This window comes from Salmo salar, chromosome 17 (assembly GCF_965601325.2).
Source record: "Salmo salar chromosome 17, fSalSal1, whole genome shotgun sequence".
NCBI lineage: Eukaryota > Metazoa > Chordata > Actinopteri > Salmoniformes > Salmonidae > Salmo > Salmo salar.
The window spans coordinates 47,143,690-47,164,253 of record NC_138307.1 but is presented as its reverse complement, the minus strand read 5'-3'; the positions used below and the strand labels follow the sequence as shown (position 1 = coordinate 47,164,253).

At 42.5% G+C, this 20,564-nt stretch overlaps 1 protein-coding gene across 3 annotated transcripts in view; it reads left to right on the top strand.

The window, feature by feature from the left end:
• The window catches only part of tbc1d22a (TBC1 domain family, member 22a), a 217,091-nt gene that overhangs the window by 77,539 nt on the left and 118,988 nt on the right, over positions 1 to 20,564 (top strand). The window contains exons 7-9 of one of the 3 annotated variants that reach the window (XM_014152781.3): positions 5,700 to 5,828; positions 8,866 to 8,931; positions 13,074 to 13,188. In XM_014152781.3, coding sequence (XP_014008256.1) covers positions 5,700 to 5,828; positions 8,866 to 8,931; positions 13,074 to 13,188 — 310 coding nt within the window. Of the gene's footprint in view, positions 1 to 5,699; positions 5,829 to 8,353; positions 8,417 to 8,865; positions 8,932 to 13,073; positions 13,189 to 20,564 lie in introns of all 3 variants that reach the window. The other 2 variants (XM_014152782.3, XM_014152784.3) reach the window with 2 other exon arrangements.

Below are 20,564 nucleotides of genomic sequence, written 5' to 3'. Positions count from 1 at the left end.
TAAAATTGCACGTGTTTTGCTCTTGTAGGAAGCAACTACTCCACCATTGCTGACTAGAAGTGAGGTATAACTGGGCTAATAACTCACTTACTAGCAAAGAATATGAACAAATGTACACCTGGCTACATGCAGTTGTTGGTTTGATCGCAAAACAAACGTATCTATTCGCAACCACTCATGCTGTAAACACAGTCCAGTTCAAAGTGAATGGTACAGATCTAAGTATGGCAATGGTCTGGTTGCGTATAGGGATACTGTAGCTCTGATTTGGTTATGGTGCACCGGTCTGTGTAGAGTATGGGCCTGAGTTGTCAGTCAATGTAATAGAATCCTACTTCAATGCGCTTTGCCTACAAGAAAATCTCTTGCATAGTTTTTTTGTTTCGGTATGTTGCATTGAAAGTGACTTATATTGCGTTGATTCGTTCACAATTCACACAGTGGAGGGAAATGTTGATAGTGTTAAATAACGGGGCTGATATTTCTTCTGCACTGCAGTCCCGTGGGGCTGTGCGCCCGCACAGCTTAGAGGGAACATTGCTCACAAGGCTCCGGTCTCTCGTGTTGTGTGTTTGTAAACTAAAACCAAGTGACTGGGGACTACTGGTCAGTGGTGGAAGAAGTACCCAATGGTCATACTTGAGTCATTTTCTATGAAGGTATCCTTACTTTTACTCAAGTGTAAGTCACCCAGTAAAATTCTACTTGAGTAAAAGTATTTGGTATGAAATATACTTCAGTATAAATCATTTCTAATTCCTTATATTTAGCGAACCAGACCGCATCATTTTCTTTTTTCTTTTATTTACAGATAGAGGGGCAAGCTCTAACACTCAGACATAATTTACAGACAAAGCATTTGTGTTTAGTGAGTCCGACATATCAGAGGCAGTAAGGATGACCAGGGATGTTCTCTTGATAAGTGTGTGAATTAGACCGAGTTCTTTTGTGTCAGGGAAAATGTATGGAGTAAAAAGTACATCATTTTTTCTTTAGGACTGTAGTGAAGTAAAAGTTACAGATACCCCAAACAACTCAAGTAGTACTTGCAAGTATTTTTACTTAAGTACTTTACACTACTGCTACCGGTAACCTTCATAATGAAAAATTGTGTGACAAGTGAAATGAAGAACGTGATCTTCCTTTTCTCCTAATGTATTGCACAAGTTGACTGCAGGTATTTACTTAAAGTAGCTATATATATTCACATTCATATTTTTTTTTTTTTAAAGAAATAGTTACAATGGTATTGATCATATTAGGAAAAACATCCTGTGGCCCAATTACAGAGGAGGAACTTTTTTTAAATTTAAAATTGTATTTATTTTACCTTTATTTAACTAGGCAAGTCAGTTAAGAACAAATTCTTATTTTCATTGACGGCCTAGGAACAGTGGGTTAACTGCCTTGTTCAGGGGCCAGAACGACAGATTTTTACCTTGTCAGATCGGGGGATTCGATCTTACAACCAGTTGAGGTATATCAAACCGTTTTTGATGTGCTCAGAGGTCCGTTATTAGTTTTAACCACTCTTATAAAAATGGTTGATTATCAAATACTGAACAAGGCCTGATTTCACTATTACTGAAACACGACCCAGGTGGTAAATACAGTGTATTCAGATGCCTTTTTTCACATTTTGTTACGTTACAGCCTTATTCTAAAATTGATTACATTGTTTGTTCCTCTCATCAATCTACACACAATACCCCATAATGACAATGCAAAAACAGGTTTTTAGAAATGTTTGAAAATGTATTAAAAATAAAAAACTGAAATCGCATATACATACTGTAAGTATTCAGACCCTTTACTCAGTACTTTGTTGAAGCACCTTTTGGCAGCGATTCCAGCCTCAAGTCTTCTTGGGTATGACGCTACAAGCCTGGCACACCTGTATTTGGGGAGCTTCTCCCATTTATTCTCTGCAGATCCTCTCAAGCTCTGTCAGGTTGAACAGGGAGCGTTGCTACACAGCTATTTTCAGGTCTCTCCAGAGAAGTTTGATCAGGTTCTAGTCCAGGCTCTGGCTGGGCCACTCGAGGACATTCAGAGACTTATCCCGAAGCCACTCCTGGGTTGTCTTTGTTCAATATGGTCGTTGGCCTGTTGGAAGGTGAACCTTTGCCCCAGTCTGAGGTCCTGAGCGCTCTGGAGCAGATTTTAATCAAGGATCTCTCTATACTTTGTTCTGTTCATCTTTCCCACGATCCTGTCTCCCAGTCCCTGCCGCTGATAAACATCCCCACGGCGTGATGCTGCCACCACCATGCTTCATCGTACGGATGGTGCCAGGTTTCCTCCAGACGTGACGCTTGGCATTCAGGCCAAAGAGTTCAATCTTGGTTTCATCAGACCAGAGAATCTTGTTTCTCAAGTTCTGAGAGTATTTAGGTGCCTTTCGGAAAACTCCAAGCGGGCTGTCGTACCTTTTTCTGAGGAGTGGCTTCCGTGTGGCCACTCTACCATAAAGGCTTGAGTGTTGAAGTGCTGCAGAGATGTTTGTCCTTCTGTAAGGTTCTCCCATCTCCACAGAGGAACCCTAGAGCTCTGTCAGAGTAACCATCAGGTTCTTCAACACCTTCCTGACCAAGGCCCTTCTCCCCTGATTGCTCAGTTCTAGGAAGAGTCTTGCTGGTTCCAAACTTCTTCCATTTAAGAATGGAGGCCACTGTGTTCTTGGGGACCTTCAATGCTGCAGAAATGTTTTGGTACCCTTCCCCAGATCTGTGCCTCAACACAATCCTGTCTTGGAGCTCTACGGACCGATGTGTGCCTTTCCCAATCATGTCCAATCAATTGAAGTTACTACAGGTAGACTCCAATCGGGCGGTAGGTGGCCTAGTGGGTAGGAATGTGGGCTTGATCGAATACCGGAGCTGACAAGGTAAAAATCTTTAATTTTGCCCCTGAGCAAGGCAGTTACCCCACTGATCCTTAGGTTAGAATGACGTGGATGTTGATTTAAGGCAGCCCCCTTACCTCTCTGATTCAGAGGGGTTGGGTTAAATGCGGAAGGCACATTTCAGTTGAATGCATTTAGATGTACAACTGACTAGGTATCCTCCTTTCCAATCAAGTTGTAGAAACATCAAGTATGATCAATGGAAGCAGGATGCACCTTAGCTCAATTTCGAGTCTCCCAGCAAAAGGTCTGAATACTTATGTTAAAGTATTTGTGTTCTTTTCATTTTTAATACATTTGCAAAAATGTCTAAACCAATTTTCTCTTTGTCATTATGGGGTATTGTGTGTAGATTGAGGAACAAAATGTGTTAAATCCGTTTTAGAATAAGGCTGTAAGGAAACAAAAAGTGAAAAAAGTCAGATTTCTGAATGCACGATATAAAGATCTAGTCCTTTAAAATTGGAGGCCCTTACACTTTAGTGTTGTGATGCAAAAATTCTAGCAAAATGCATAGCGCATAGAATTAAAGTTATTTTGGGATATTATTCATCTTAATCAGGTATATTTTTTACATGGACAATAGATTAAAGATAATATAAGACAAGTACTGGAAACAATAGAACACTATGAAAAATCCAGGAAACCAGGCCTGGTATTCATAGCTGACTTTCAAAAAGACTTTTGATAAAGTACGACTGGAATTTATATATAAATGCCTGGAATATTTCCATTTTGGAGAATCTCTTATACAATGGGTTAATGTTATGTATAGTAACCCAAGTTGTATAATATTAAATAACGCCTACTTCTCATAGTATGAAACTGTCGAGGAATAAAACAACGTTGTCCACTATCGGCATATCTATTTATTATGGCCATAGAGATGTTGGCTATTAAAATCACATCCAACAATAATATTTACGGGTCTACAAATCCAGGGCATGAATACAAAAGTGTCATTGTACGCTGCTGATTCATGTTTTCTTTGAAATCCACAATTTGGAACCCTCCATCGCCTCAGAGGATCTAGATAATTTTTCTAACCTCTGGAGGCCTTGAGGCCGATATGTAAAGCTTAATAAAGGGCAGTGATACTAGCAAGAGCAGTGTGCGGGTTTCTTCTTCTTTCTCTCATATTATCCAATTGTTACCATGCACCTGCAATAAAGATAGCTCAGATGTGCGAGTGCCTTTTGAATAGAAAGTTAGCAAAAATAGATGCGATCTTGCTACCATGGAAAGAACAATACCTGTCTGTTTGTGGAAAAATCACCCTGATTAACTCGTTAGTCATATCCCAGTTTACCTATTTGCTTATGGCCTTGGCTATACCTAACAACTTTTTTTTTAAACTAATATGTGCAAAAAATATTACATTTTATTTGGCATGGCCAGACAGACAAAATTAAACGGTTATGTTTATATAATGAATATGAATTCGGAGGGCAGAAAGGATTACATTTTAAAGCATTAGACCTCTCACTAAAGGTTTCAGTCATACAAAATCTATACTTATATCCGAACTGGTTCTCTGGCAGATTAGTAAGAATGGCTCACCCCGTGTTCAAGAATGGCCTTTTTCTCTTTATTCAGATTACAGCTCCAAAATAGCGGTATTTTTAAAACAAGCCTTAGAAAGTTGCAATATCAGTTTAACCCACCAGAAAAGACAGAAAAATTATTACAACAAATATTATGGTTAAGCTCAAATATGCTAACTGATAGAAAAACATCATTTAATATATTTATTTTTATAAACAAAACCGGTATAATTTTTTCTAAATGATATCTTAGATACAACTGGTAGAGTTATGTCACACATGCAGCTAACAAAAATATATGGAAATGTCTGCTCTATCTAAAATGCCAACCAACAAGTTGCAGCGTTACCTCAAAGATGGAAGGGGAGAAAGTAGTGAAACTTGTCTGTCGGCCCTGCATTAAAGACCAAATTGGTTAAAGAAAATTGTGATAAGGAAAAAAGTATACCAATTTCAGTTAAGGACCAAAAAATTGGCAGCTTTGCCATACTGATTTTCGATGGACCTGTTCAATGGCTCATGGTTTATGAACTGATACACAAAACAACGCCAGATTGAAAACTTTAGTTTTTCAATTAAAATTGTTGTACAAAATTCTTACAACCAATAGAATGTCATATGTGGGTGATACAACCGTACCAGCTCTACAGATTTTGCTGTGAAGCGACAGAATCATTAGATCAGTTGTTTAAGTACTATCCATATGTAGCTTGTTTTTGGTTGCAGGAATGGCTTAAGAATGCAACATTTACCTGGAGTTAACTCTGCACATTACATTGCTGGGTGATCTGAAAAGTCAGTCAATTGATCAATAATATAATAATACGCTTACCAAAAATGTTTTATCTTTTAATTTACAATCTGTAGAAACAGAGAATAGAAAGGTTCAGAATTTTTGTTGAACATCACATCGCAGTTGAAAAATTAATGGCAAATGGAGAGAGAGAGAGAGATGGGAGGGGTTGAGGGTAGCTGACGGATGTGACTAAAAACAAACAAAAGATAACTAATCTAAAATATACTCCGTCCGTAAAATGTTTATAGTATGTATAATCTGGAAGTAGAATCCTAGGTGGTGTTGTCCATTTAGTTTACTCCAATTTGGGGAGCGGTGGTAGGGTTAGGGGAAAATAATAAAGAAAATCTAAAACATATTTTTTTTTTTTTAAAGGAGTGGAACTGGCTTCTAGGTCTTGAGTTGAGTTTGAGGAGCCTATGCTATCCTAACTGTTCTAGTGTACTCTTCCCAGGGTTACCTTCCTGCCAACACAGAGAGGAGAGAGAGCACGCTACAGAGGAAAAGACAGGAATACTTTGGTTTCATAGAACAGTACTACGACTCGCGCAACGACGAGCACCACCAAGACACGTACAGACAGGTAAGGACACTATGTATGACTACACACACAGTCACATTCTGTCACTCTTTATTTCTTTCTCTCCCTCTTTCTCTCCTCTTCCCCCGTCTTTCTGTATACCTATATCCAATGAGACATTTTATTTTATTTAACCTTTATTTCACTAGGCAAGTTAGTTAGGAACAAATTCTTATTTACAATGACTGCCTACCCTGGCCAAACCCGAATGACGCTGGGCCAATTGTGCGCCGCCCTATGGGACTCCCAATCACGGCCGGTTGTGATTCAGTCTGGAACTGAACTAGTGTCTGTAGTGACGCTTCTAGCACTGATACAGTGTCTTAGACCGCTGTGCCACTCAGGAGCCCATGCACTCATATATTGAGAGCAGTCTGTCTATCCTAAGCTCAGCTCCTCCACAGTTCATCCGTTCCGGTGGTGGATAAATATAATTCCTCCTCGGCTATCTACAGTTCAGACCCCTTCACCTCAGTGACGGCAGACATATTCATTTGTGCAGATAGAATGGGCTGTCCTGTGGGTGTAAATCCCCAAGCCCTCTTACCAGCCATTTCTCTTTGTCCCTGATGTGTTGGTTCTCCCACAGCCCAGACTAGCCAAGCCACTGCCAGTCAGCGGCCGCGAGGCTGCATTACAGATCCAGTTATACGGTGATAAGTGGTTTTTCATGCTGCTCTCCTCTCACATAGCAGTGCCACAATGGAGTCTAGACAAGAATGACCCTCTCTCTCTTTCTCTCAAAAAATGGCCCTTCTCTCTCTCTCTCTCTCAAAACATGGCCCTCCCACCCTCGCTCTCTTTCTCGCGCTCTCTCTCTCTCACTAAATGGCCCTCCTCCCACCATTGGTGTCAGACTCTCTCTCTCTCTCTCTCTCTCTCTCTCTCTCTCTCTCTCTCTCTCTCTCTCTCTCTCTCTCTCTCTCTCTCTCTCTCTCTCTCTCTCAATAAATGGCCCTCCTCCCACCATTGGTGTCAGACTCTCTCCCTCCCTCTTTTTATCAGGGAAATCACTTCTGCTGACACACATATGTTTTACTATCCTTGTGGGGACCTAAAATTATTTTCCCTAAACTTAAAATAGCCTTTGTCCTTGTTTTACTATCCTTTTGGTGATTTCCGGTACCCACGAGGATAGTAATACATGCACGCATGATATTTACTATGTGGTGTGTTGTCGATATTTACTATGGTGCGACAATATTTACTATGCTGAGATCAACAACCGTTTCCAGCTAGAGTAAGTTGAAGAGAGGTAAGTTCTCTCTTTGCCTTTAAGAAAATGACTGATATTTACTTTAAAATGGGAGAGTTTTAGGCTTCCAGCAGACTGTTCTTCTCTACACTGATCTCAGTTCTGTGTTCAGTGGCAGAGGATGTTTTCTGTCTGATCACAGGCTCCCTGCTGTTCCTGAGTCAGCACTCAACTTCCTGACTTTAGCAGTGCAAGACCTGTGACTGTCTGTTCCCCAGTCTCTCTTCTGTAACTCCTCTCATCTCCCTACAGTAGTCTCTCTGTTTTTGTACATGGATCTCTCGCCCTCTCGCTCACTCACACTCCCCCTCTCACTCCAACTTTCTCTTTCAATCAAATATATTTATAAAGCCCTTTTTACATCAGTGGATGTCACATAGTACTTATACAGCAACCCAGCTTAAAAACCCAAAGAGCAAGTAACGGTGGCTAGGAAAAACTCCTTAGAAAGGCGCTCCGTCCCACACTCTCAGGAGGGGACTCTCAGGTGCTCCCTCCCACACTCTCAGGAGGGGACTCTCAGGCGCTCCCTCCCACACTCTCAGGAGGGGACTCTCAGGTGCTCCCTCCCACACTCTCAGGAGGGGACTCTCAGGCGCTCCCTCCCACACTCTCAGGAGGGGACTCTCAGGTGCTCCCTCCCACACTCTCAGGAGGGGACTCTCAGGCGCTCCCTCCCACACTCTCAGGAGGGGACTCTCAGGCGCTCCCTCCCACACTCTCAGGAGGGGACTCTCAGGCGCTCCCTCCCACACTCTCAGGAGGGGACTCTCAGGCGCTCCCTCCCACACTCTCAGGAGGGGACTCTCAGGCGCTCCCTCCCCCACTCTCAGGAGGGGACTCTCAGGCGCTCCCTCCCACACTCTCAGGAGGGGACTCTCAGGCGCTCCCTCCCCCACTCTCAGGAGGGGGACTATCAGGCGCTCCCTCTCACATCTACTGCATTTTTTTTTTTACTTGAATGTTACATTCTTAGTCAGAGGCTTCATATTTCATACAGTCACATTTCTGTACTATATCCTGTTGAATTGTCTCATCTTGATGTCTGTGTAGCAGTATGTACTGTTTGTGAAAAACAGCCGTTTTTCCCCCTCCACATCTAGGGCTGGGAGAAAGTCCACTGTGGATATGTGTTCAGTTGAGTGTGTTAACTTATTTCCCTGGTGTGTGTACATTTGTGGGTATGTTGTGCACGGTCCGTGTGTGTATGCGTGACGACTGAATGTGTGTGTGTGCAATGTGTTTGCGTTTACTGTTTTGTCCACGCCACCAGATTCGTATAGACATCCCCCGGATGAGTCCGGAGTGTCTAATGCTGCAGCCTATGGTGACCGAGGTAAGACTGGTTAAAGGGGCTGCAGACCAACCCTCTCTCGCCAGCATGACACCGGTCCGGTTCCTTTCTGCCCTGCCAGTGTTTGTCCGTGTGTCTGCAGGCTCCAACTTCTGAACTGGGTGAAAGTGGCTCTCTGGTTTGACCAGGCTCTCCTCCACACATATGTGATGACCAGGTGTATGTGCTTGTGCCCTGCACTGACCCGCTGTGCTTCTATAGAGAAAATGTGGTTTGGTTTGCAGAGAGCTAGTGAGCCACACTACCTCTCCACCCAGTTCAGAAATATAGCCTAGGAGCTCCAGTTCTCTTCAGTTCTCTGCCGTCAGTACACGCCTTGGACCCTGAATCCAGTGCATCCACTAACCAGTGCTCTCTCTTCCTCTCTTCCCTCTCTGTGACGGCATATGATAACCTCAGCTGCTCCTCTGTTTTCTCTCTCCTCTCTGCAGATTCACATTGACATACCAAGAACTAATCCCCTTATTCCTCTCTTTCAACAAGCTTCTGTCCAAGAGGTGAGACCTTCTATACAGAACACACTGCCTACCCTGCCCAGGCAGTCATTCACCTAGACCTAGCGAATGTATGACAGCCTGTTCGTCGTCTTGTGTACACACTGCACCACGCATGCATGCACGTATACTCTCACACTCTTGACTACTAAAGAGTGGAAACCATCTGTTGTAATGGAATGTTCTTCGGTGCTTTTTTTGTATGCACTCTGGTATGAGGCTTTTTTTGCACTCTGGTATGAGTATTTTCGAAAACAAATTGTCATTGGATATAATGGAGTGTGTCTGCTTGTGTGTCCTGCATAAGTGTGTTCAGTATTGCGAGTCGCACCCCTCTTCTGCCATGTCCTCTATTGGCCTCTACCTCCGTTCCCCTCCCAGGCCACACTACTACCTCAGTGCTGTGAGAGATTACTAATGAATAGGCCAACCGTCCTCACACACACCCACCCCAATATCTGCATCTCCCTCTTTCTCCTTATACCTCTCTTTCTCTCTCCTTTGCCTCATTCTCTCTCCCTCTTCTATTTCTCTCTCTCTTCCCCTCTTCCTACTCTCCTCTTTCCTTCGTCCTACTGTTTTCCTTTCTTAATTGGGGATCATTTTTATTTCCGTCCCGAAATACCTTGGTATGGTGATGCATGCAACCGCAGAGCTGTCTAAAAACCACCAGTTTCAGTCTCTATTAGTTCTGATTGTCACAGTCTGTGTACATACAGTGCCTATAGAAAGTCAACACCTCCCTTGGATTTCTTCACATTTTATTGTGTTATAAGTGGGATGAAAACTGGCCACTCAGGAACATTCACTGTTTTCTTGGTAAGAAACGCTAGTGTAGATTTGGCTTTGTGCTGCAAGTTATTGTCCAGCTGAAAAGTGAATTCTTCTCCCAGTCACTGGTGTAAAGCAGACTGAAGCAGATTTTGCCTGTGCTTAGCTCCATCTCGTTTCTTTTCATCCTGAAAAACTCCAGTCTTTGCCAATGCCAAGCATACCCATACCATGATGCAGCCACCACCATGTTTGAAAATGAGGAGGCAGTTACTCAGTGATGTGTTGTTGGATTTGCCTCAGACATAAGGCTTAGCATTTAGGCCAAAATTGTTCATCCTTTGCGGTATTACTTTAGTGCCTTGTTGCATACATATGCATGTTTTGGAATATTCTTATTTTGTATATTTTTATTCTTTTCATTCTGTAATTTGTCAAATCACCACAATGTTTTTGATCCATCCTCTATTTTCTCCTATCACAGCCATTTAACTGTAGCTGTTTAAAATCCCCAATGGCCTCATAGTGACATTCCTCAACAGTTTCCCTCCTGTCTTGCAGCTCAGTTCAGGAGGACGACTGCATCTTTGATGTGTCTGGGTGGTTTAATACATCATCCACAGCATAATTGTGCTTAATTGTACCATGCTTAAAGAGATATTCAATGTCTGATTTGTTATTGGTATCCATCTACCGATCACTGCCCTTCTTCTTCCATTTGGAGAGAGAGTCATTTTCTTTTCACCTTTACATTACAGAGTATTTTGTGTAGGTCAATGACAAAACATTACAATTAAATACATTTAAATCTCACTTTGTAACGCAACAAAATGTGAAAAAAGTTGAAGTAGGTGTAGGCTTTCTATAGGCACTGTATGACTCTCCTGACACTGTAAATGACTGATTAATGCAACATTTAGTTTTTGTTAGGCACAGACATGGAATCTGTCTGTCACACCGTGTGGGTAGAGGTCCTCTCCCTAAGAGACCTACAGCACTGGACATGAAGTTGGCCTCGGTGGACCACTATGGCTGTAGACATGCTGTTCACACATTAGCAGTGAGCTAATGGGGACATGAAGCTAGAGCGAGAGAGAAGCACACGTGTGTGTGTGTGTGTGTGTTCGCGTGCATGTGTGTCCGTACATACATTTCTGTCTCTTCGTGATTTCCCTTGAGGAGGCAATGTAGCAGTGTGGGTGAAAAGAGAAGGATGAGGAGGGTGACAGGGGTGAAAGCCTAATGCTCATCCAAGCAAGTCGTGCTTTTATGCATGATCAAATTGAAATAATTCAGTGATGGTGCACTGAATTATGCACAAGATATTGGATTAAAACATACTTAACTCATCAGTCCTATGGTTTTTAGTAGGCTTTTGCCCCTTTTTTGAAATTATGTTTTTTCATCTGAGAGCTGTATTGTAAAGCTTGCCTTATCCCGGATCTGTAATAGCCAAGCCAAGCCAAGGACTTCACTACTACATTTTTGGGCAAAATAACATGGAGATCTGGGTCCAGTCTACTGACCACTCACTGTCATTGATTCCTTGCGCTTGTGGCTTGATGGGCAGCCTGTACACTGCATAACCATAACATAACACACTGTCTGGACCTAACCCTCACACACTGACACTGTTCAACCCTGTCCTCTCCTGATCACACATTGACCCCCATCTAATCAGTTACCACCGTGAGGTCAACGTACTTCATCTGTGACTCTGCTGCTGCTGTTGTTCCATTGATTTATTTAGAATGATTTATTATTCTGGCTTCAGGCAATGTCTTTCAGCCTCTTCAGTCTCTTATTGAAGCTCAGGAGCTGCCTTGGAGTGGTCAGGGTGAAGGGTGTCTGCAAAGCAAATAAATGGATAAGTGTTCACTATTGGCCTCTCTTCCTCTCTCTCTGGCCATTGATTTCCTCCACCTGGTTTAGTGTTTAAGTTCCACCCTCTGATTGGGCTTCTGACCATGAATTCTGGCTGCAGGGAGATGAGGAGCAAGAACGTGGGTTGTTTCAGGGAGGGAGAGGACCAAAAGAGGAGAGCGAAGTTGGGGGAGGCAAAGGGAATGACATAGATGAGGAGAGAAGGGAGGGTGGGCTGTTAAAGGGAGAAACTCACATTAGGACTCCCCCTTTACTCCTCCTTCTCCTCCCCACCCCACTTTGATAGATGTGACTTTGATGATGAAAGCAGGGGGGGCAGCAGTAGGGAGATGTTTATCCCATACATGTCCATGTAACGGCATTTTAAAAGGACCGCGCCAAACCATACCGGCTAGCATAACACGCCAGCACCCCAGGCAGCCAACCAACATGTTTTTTGAGGCCGGGGCGATCACAATTTTTGAGAAATGTGTTTATTTAGAAAAATGACAAACATGGCGTCCGAGAAAGCGCTCTGCATGTGTGATGCATCGCAGAACATGGGCACAGACATTCCGGGGGCCAGACTAGAAGAGGGAAGAGAAAGAGAATAAAAATATAAATATGCATCTCAAATGGCAACCTATTCCCTATATAGTGCACTACTTTTGACCAGCATGCTATGGGCCCTGGTCAAAAGTAATTTGTGTGGTTGATTTGCGCTGAACTTCAAGCCTCCTTTAATTCTTGAGGGCTGACAGCAGCAAGGTGAAACATTTAAAACCCTCGTAGACCAAGCCTGTAACGAAGATGGAAGTGTCTGCCTTGCAGAATAGATTAGAGAACGAAGAAAAGAAAGGACAAAAGAAAGTTCTTGATCCAGCAGTAGTAAAGAGGCAGATGGGTCCAACCCGGCGATGAGAAATTGATGTTGAAGTGTCGTGTGTTCTTCAGTTCCAAGAACATTAATAGGACATTCTGGAACACACTCCAATTTCATGTCACCGCTCACCACACATGCTTGTCCTATACTCTTCTGTCTAATTTCCTCACTTCTCTAACACAATCAAACCTTTATGTCATCGATTAAAACATGCATTATTTGTAACTTAATCCGATATTGCTCTTTGATTGGTGGGCATGGAATGGGGCTATTCTGTGTTGGTTTGAAACCATCGTGTGACCTTGTTAAAGGAAGTCTAACATTAAAACAGAAGTAAATCTACATTATTCACTGTTTTACATGGATTTGTCTTCTGTAGCATGTCTGTTCCTCTTTAGGCATGTCGTAGATGTCTAGATTGACTTTATCGTCCTTGAATTGGACTTTGACTAGCACATCAAAACAAGCAAGCTTACTTATTGTACTCAATTTACAAATACTGTTTAAACACAAAAGCTTGTGTATAATGATTCTAGAAGTAGCTTCCATGTTCCTCTGTGTACTGTGCACTATACACAGTGTGTGTGTGTGTGTGTGTGCTGACTGTGTTCCTCCGTCTGTCCGTCAGATCTTTGAGCGTATCCTGTTCATCTGGGCTATCCGCCACCCGGCCAGCGGCTACGTGCAGGGCATCAACGACCTCGTCACGCCTTTCTTCGTTGTCTACGTCTTTGAGTACATCAGTGAGTCCCTCGTCGTCCCTCTTCATCCACCCTCCTCTTCCTCTGTCCTCTTCTTACTCCCTCCTCTCTTCCCTTACTGAAGGGATGAGCCAAAGCCAAAGACTAGATAATGTGTTTGTAGGTTGGTGAGTCCCTCTCTTCCAGCCGCTTCTCATTTTAAGGGAAAAATCCTATTTTTTTGCTTCCATCACTGGAATAGATAGCCAAAGACTAGATGGTAGTGTATGCGTTTGAATTCAAGTACATCAGTCCCTCCGCTTCCCTCACTCCAATACCAAGCCGTGAAGAGATACTAGTTTAAATGTTTTAATAAGCTCTCCTCTCACAATAGAGCTTGCTTGGATCCCTGCTGTGTGAGTTTATGTGTAAATGATTTGTTATGAATGTTTCATTACATTGAGGACTTAATGTTCTCTTGTGTTGTGTAAACTGAACTGAGCCTCAAACATTGATATGCAGAGAGTAAAGTATCTCAAATGATGTGTGTGTGAGTGAGGGTGGGGTTAGGGGGGAGTGTGTGTTTGTGCTCCTAGATGATGAATAAATGGCTGCTCTGCCACTCCAGGGGGTGCTCTAAAGGCATGGTGAGAAGGTGGGTTGTGAACCCGGGGGATTGCAGTTGTTTGCTTACTGAAGCGTGAAACAGAAAATAGTTGATTTCTGTTGCCTTTGACTACCCTCTCTTTCCTTGTCTTTGACTCAGGCCCTGTCTGTCTGTCTGTCAGATCCTCAAAGTCTCCTGGCCTGCTTTGCACTGTTTCTATCCATCTTCATGTGCTGTCTGCTGATGAGCTTTGAAAGCTTACAAAGCCAACAAACCTTCAAACGTGCTCTGCCTGAAACGTAACATGATGGTTTGATGTGCTGTCTGTTGTTTTTGTTTTTTGAGAGAGTAAGAGAAAGAGAGGGATAGAGCGATTTTGGGGTGTTCATGCCGGGAAATGATCAGGCTAATTTCGCTTCTGTCTGAAGCTTTCTTTCGCTCGCTTTCTCCCTCCTCACACACACACACACACACACACACACACACACACACACACACACACACACACACACACACACACACACACACTAACCTGTATACGCACACTCACTCAGTTCAACTTTTGATGGTGCTGCGTCACAGCTAGCTGGCAGCCATTTATTATTACCCAGTATTCTACGGGGCCGAATGAGGGCTGACGTTGGAGTGAATGCACGTTAAATAAAGTTAGATTTTATCCCTTTCATTCATTTCAGTCACGCTGAGATGTTCACTCTCCATCACTTTGGGATGAAAAGGAAGAACTCTCCATCACTGAATAAAGAAGAAGTCTGAGGGTTGGAGATTTCAGATATAATTGAAAGCTGTTAGTTTAGGTCATCTCTTTCTGAGGCAGATTCTCTTTGTCTGTGTGTGTGTGTGTGTGTGTGTGTGTGTGTGTGTGTGTGTGTGTGTGTGTGTGTGTGTGTGTGTGTGTGTGTGTGTGTGTGTGTGTGTGTGTGTGTGTGTGTGTGTGTGTGTGTGTGTGTGTGTGTGTGTGTGTTGGACTTGGCTTTAATGTCTGGATCTTGTCAGAAAGCTCCACTGACTAGCTGGATCAGTCTGTCTTTAAAGGAAATGGATGGGTTCGAAAGCTCCTAATTACTTTTTCTTCGGTAGCATTTCACAAGGTGTTAGTACAAGCCCTTACGGGACATTACTGTTCTTGAAGGCAATGCTGCTTTGTATTGTAGCTGATTTTCATTAAATGAGTATTGAGGAGGAGGATGAAAGGAGGTATGTGTGTTAGTGTGTTTGCGTGTGTGCGTGTGTGTGTGTGTGTGTGTGTGTGTGTGTGTGTGTGTGTGGTGTGTGTGTGGGGGGGCAGCAGCGTTTGCAGTAGTAGCAGCCATAGCGTGATTCGTACTCACTGGATTGTGCTGGTTGAATCCCTATGTGTTAAAGATGCATGATGACAGGGATGTAATAGAAGGGCCAGTAAGTCATGCTGTGTTGTGCCTGCTGCTGTTAGGTACCATGCATTATAGAGCTTGCCAGCTTGTAGTCCTAAAACCCGGATATGAGTTACCTCTGGTTCATTCAGCTGCTCCTATGGGGAAAATGAACGGGGAAAGAATAGGGTTTTGGGATGAACACCGAAAATAATGTCCGACATTAACACAGGCTTAGGAGATCTACGTTTTGTTCTATGAGATAATATCAGTCAGTTAACATGACCTTTATGAATTATGAAGCCTTTTGTGCTTTTTTTTTAATTATGGAAACGCTTCAAAATTCACAAAAGGTGACTTTAGCTGATGAAGATTCTCATAGAACAAAACGTATATAGATCTCCTAAGCCTGTGTTTGCCACAGACCTTATTCTCAGCGATTATCCAAGAACTCCATTCATTTGCCCAAAAAAAGATGCAATTGCTATTGCTCTTGATAGAAGAACAGAAGGGGTTTTCCCCCTTTGCTATGCACACACGTCTCTCAGAAGCGTGGGTTTGTTTGCGGTAGTCAGTAGGCCTACATAATGTAGCGGTAGCATGTTGGCTATAGGCTTTTGTAGTGTACTGTAATACACTGCTTAACCTGTCACTCTGCCTGACCACTAGGGGCAGTGTATAATCTACCTTCAGAAAGTATTCATATCCCTTGACTTAATCCACATTTGTGACCGACCGGCTCGATTTGGTCCGATGTAGCAACATATTAAATTATGTTTTTTACATTGGATGAAAGTAGAGACTAGAAAGTTGTAGAGCTGGAAAATTGTATATCATACACTACAGTTGAGGAACAATGGGAAAGTAATTCTGCTTTGAAACTTTTGGTAACTCCACTTCTGAGAAAAAAGCCCTTGAATGTTTTAGTACAACTACTGGATAGCTCTTCTTTGTCTACACCCATTCAGCATCATTTACACTCTCTTAAAGATAATCTTCTCCTTAATGCAACCGCTGTGTCAGATTTCAAAAAAGCTTTACGGTGAAAGCACACCATGCAATGATCTGAGTACAGCGCTCAGCCACCAAAACAAGCCATACAGTTACCCGCCATGTTGCGGAGTCAGTAAAAGTCAGAAATAGCGTTATAAATATTCACTTACCTTTGAGGATCTTCATCGGAATGCACTCCCAGGAATCCCAGTTCCACAATAAATGTTTGTTTTGTTCGATAAAGTTAATCTTTGTCCAAATACCTCCTTTTTGTTTGCACGTTTAGTTCACTATTCCAAATGCACAAGGCGCGGGCACCAAGTCCAGATGAAAAGTCAAAAACGTTCCATTACAGTTTTTAGAAACATTATTGTTTTTGTGATGTTTTTATCATAAATCTTCAATAATATTCCAACCGGACAATTCCTTTGTCTTTAGAAATGAAAGGGAACGGAGCTCGTGCTCACGGCTGCGCGCGTGACTAAACTAAAGGCTTTCAGCCAGACCACTGGTTCAAACAGCTCTTATTCGCTCTCCTTTCACAATAGAAGCCTGAAACAATGTTCTAAAGACTGTTGACATCTAGTGGAAGCCTTAGGAAGTTCAATCTGACCAAATTTACACTGTATATTGGATAGGCAATCACTTGAAAAACTACAAACCTCAGATTTCACACTTCCCGGTTGGATTTTTCTCAGGTTTTCGCCTGCCATATGAATTCTGTTATACTCACAGACATCATTCAAACAGTTGTAGAAACTTCAGTGTTTTCTATCCAAATATACTAATAATATGCATATCTTAGCCTCTGGGCCTGAGTAGCAGGCAGTTTACTCTGGGCACGCTTTTCATCCGACCGTGAAAATACTGCCCCCCAGCCCAGAGAGGTTAAGCCTTAGCTCAACCCATCTATTTAAGGATTCACATGTAAGGCCATGTGCTAAACAGAGTAAGGTAGTGTAGTAAACAACCAAAGATTTCAAGAGTAAAAGTGATCTAGTAGCAAAAATCCACTTTACCTAGTCCAATAGATGATAAACCCAATCACCCCCAACTAGATTCAATGTTAGCTAGCTAGTTTTGTATTCTGTACAGGCTTTCTTTTCACTCTGTCAATTAAGTTAGTATTGTGGAGTAACTACAATGTTGTTGATCCATTCTCAGTTTTCTCCTATCACAGCCATTCAATTCTGTAGCTGTTTTAAAGTCACCATTGGCATCATGGTGAAATCCCTGTGCGGTTTCCTTACTCTCCTGCAACTGAGTTAGGAAGGACGCCTGTGTTTTGTAGTGGGGTACAGAAACGGGGTACTCATTTAAAATCATGTTAGAATCACTCTGTTTGCAATAATAGTGTTTATCTAACTTATGTTTTGTGCTGCTGCTGTGCTGCTGTCATGTGTTGCTACAATGCTGTGTTGTCATGTGTTGCTGCCATGCTATGTTGTTGTCTTAGGTCTCTCTTTATGTAGTGTTGTGGTGTCTCTCTTGTTGTGATGTGTGTTTTGTCCTATGTATTTTTATTTGTAAAAAAAAAACATTTTTGCCCCCGTCCCTGCAGGAGAAATTTTGGTAGGCCGTCATTGTAAATAAGAATTTGTTCTTAAATTATGTGACTTGTTAGGCACATTTTTACCGCTGAACTTATTTAGGTTTACCATAACAAAGGGGTTGATAACATATTGACATACGACATTTCAGCTTTTGAATGGTTTGTAAAAAATATTGAAAAACATCATTCCACTTTGACAAAATAATTTCATTCAGGCTGTAACACAAGAAAATGTGGAAGAAGTTGAGGGGTGTCAATCATTTCTGGAGGCACTGTAACACCAGAAAGGGGTGTAAAAGATGCGAGGAAGTTGAAGGGTGTCAATAATTTCTGGAGGCGCTGTAACACCAGAAAGAGGTGTCGAAGATGTGAGGAAGTTGAGTGACATGCTGTGTGAAATGTGAATCACCGTTTCCTCTGTCAGAGAAATTATTAAAATGTTCACCTGCATTAGGTGTTTTTCTCTCTCATCAACACCATCTAAATACATCTGTCAGACAGGATCAAGGCTCCCCTTCCATCTGCATCTTCTCATATTGCCTTTGCTCTGTAGCAACGCTAAGCTATCACTTTTTTTGTCTCTATTTTTGTTCCTTTGTTGCTGCTAGTTTTCAAACAAATGTCTATCTTCCTTCCTTTGATGATGCAAGAACTAAGACATTGTGCTTCATGGAGGAACCAGTGGGTTGCTCGAGGGGGGGTTCATGCAGGAACCAATGGGATGCAACTGCAGCCCCGAATTGGTGGCTGCAATTGCACACTAATGCTTTTGGCTGCTTCCAAATCCACACACCAAGCCCCACCCACTGTCACTCGACCAGGCAGTTCCTGGTGCTCGAGATTCACTCTGCATTGAACAACAGCATACAGTTAAAATATTTTTCATACAAGAACGACACTGCTTTCCTCTTTGCGTCTCAATATAAGTCCACATTTTCTATATTATACTATTATTTGTTCAACAGTAATAGCCTGTGCATTATGTTGATTCCAGCTGTGAAAGTATCTGCCTTTCCCTGTTTCCCTGTCGGCTGCCAATTCTCTCCCTCTCCCCATTATGCGCACGGAGGAGGGAAAGATGGATTCTGAGAAGCACAAGCATATTACCGTTGCTCAAAATGCTCTTGAGAGAAAAATAGTTTTAAAGCAACTACTGTCTAGTTACAGAGAGGATAGTCATATCATTAATTTCTCTGTATTGAGTTCATGGCACCGCTTTGCAGCATGTGTAGGCTGTAATTAGTTTGGTGCGGTGTGTGCCATTTGCAGTGAATGGGCCTACATCAAGTAGCCTATAGGCCTAGCTCTGGAAAGTTTTTATAGGACACTGGCCTACATTTAGATTAATCAATTAGCCTGCATGGCAATCTAGCAACAATATCGTATTTAGAGTTAGCAATCTAGATAAGTGTTTTGAGTTCCCACTCCTTCAGGTGGTAAGTAATATTGCCTATAGGCCAATATGCACAAATATGTTGGCAAATGCTTTGAAGAGCCCTGCCTCTAATTTAAAGTAACTCTCCATAAAAAAATCGTATTTGTTGTGATCGAGCAAAATAGTTATTACCTTTTGTCTATTTCTCCCATATGTCCCTATCGCCCAGGTCTAGTATGGATCCTGTATTGGATTGGCTGAAGTTATTTAGGAGAGGACAGATGAGCTCTGGTGGTCTTTCTCTGATTGTCAGTGTGGACACTGGAGAGAGAGGCTCCGTGCTGTCAGAAGGAAGCTACACGTTTCCTGGAAGATGACCTACGGTAGTACTGCTGGGCTTTATACAGGAGCAGTAGGGATGTCAGTACAAAGTGAATGGAATAATATAACTTGTGTGAGTGAGTGTAGGGGTCTGGTCAGGAGTAATTAAGGGGGCTGCAGCAGGCAGTGTGCCAGTGGGCAGCAGGCAAGAACTCCATGATGGTGTCACAGCCAAGGAGTTATGCCAAGAAGTCATGGCGGAGAGGTGAGGGAAATTCATGTAATAATGAAGGGAGGAATGAGGTGAGCATTCAGTCCTGTCTGTCCAAGAGCTCTCGACTAAGTCCTGCCTGCTGGTCCTGGCACTGAGGGGTCAAGAGGGACAGTGAGTGACAGAGAGGAGCAGAGGCAGGGATTGGAAGAGAGAGGCTGAGAGAGGGACAGAGAAGGGAAGAGAGGGGAAGCAAGGAGCTCAGAGGGAGAAATCCCCCTTATTCGGATCCTCATTAGCTGTTGCAGAAGCTATTCTTCCTGGGGTGAAGCGACTCTCAGAAGTGACTCATCTTTCTTTTTTTTTCTTTTTTTACTTACTTTGACTTTTTCTCTACTTATATATTTGCTACCATGATTAGGGATAATCCTGAATGAATCGTGAATAATGATGAGTGAGAAAGTATCATCCCCCCCCAAAAATGCCAACTTCCCTTATTGTGATGGTGAGAGGTTAGTATGTCTTGGGGGTATGATATTTGTGCATCTGTAACCTTCTCACTCATCATTATTCAGGATTCATTCAGGATTATCCGTAATAATGGTAGCATCCACATTAATGTAGAAGTGTTAAGAAATGTTACTCCAAAATGACACATTATTTACCATTCATTTCTATTGGGCACAAAATTATCTGGAACAGAACCAAAACAAAGAGCAAATGCATCCAACAAATTTGTAGAGTCACAAGCTTGATGTAGTCAATGCGTGCTAGGAATATGGGACCAAATACTTCACTTTTTAGTACTTTAATACACGTGAGTTTGTCCCAATACATTTAGTCCCCTAAAATGGGTGGACTATGTACCAAAAGTGGTGTAATATCTTACCGTGTCACCCGATATGGATGAAAATACCCTCAAATAAAACCTGACTGTCTGCACTTTAACCTCATAGTCATGGTATCATTTGGAAATCCAAAGAGCTGGAGTAGAGAGCCAAAACAACAAA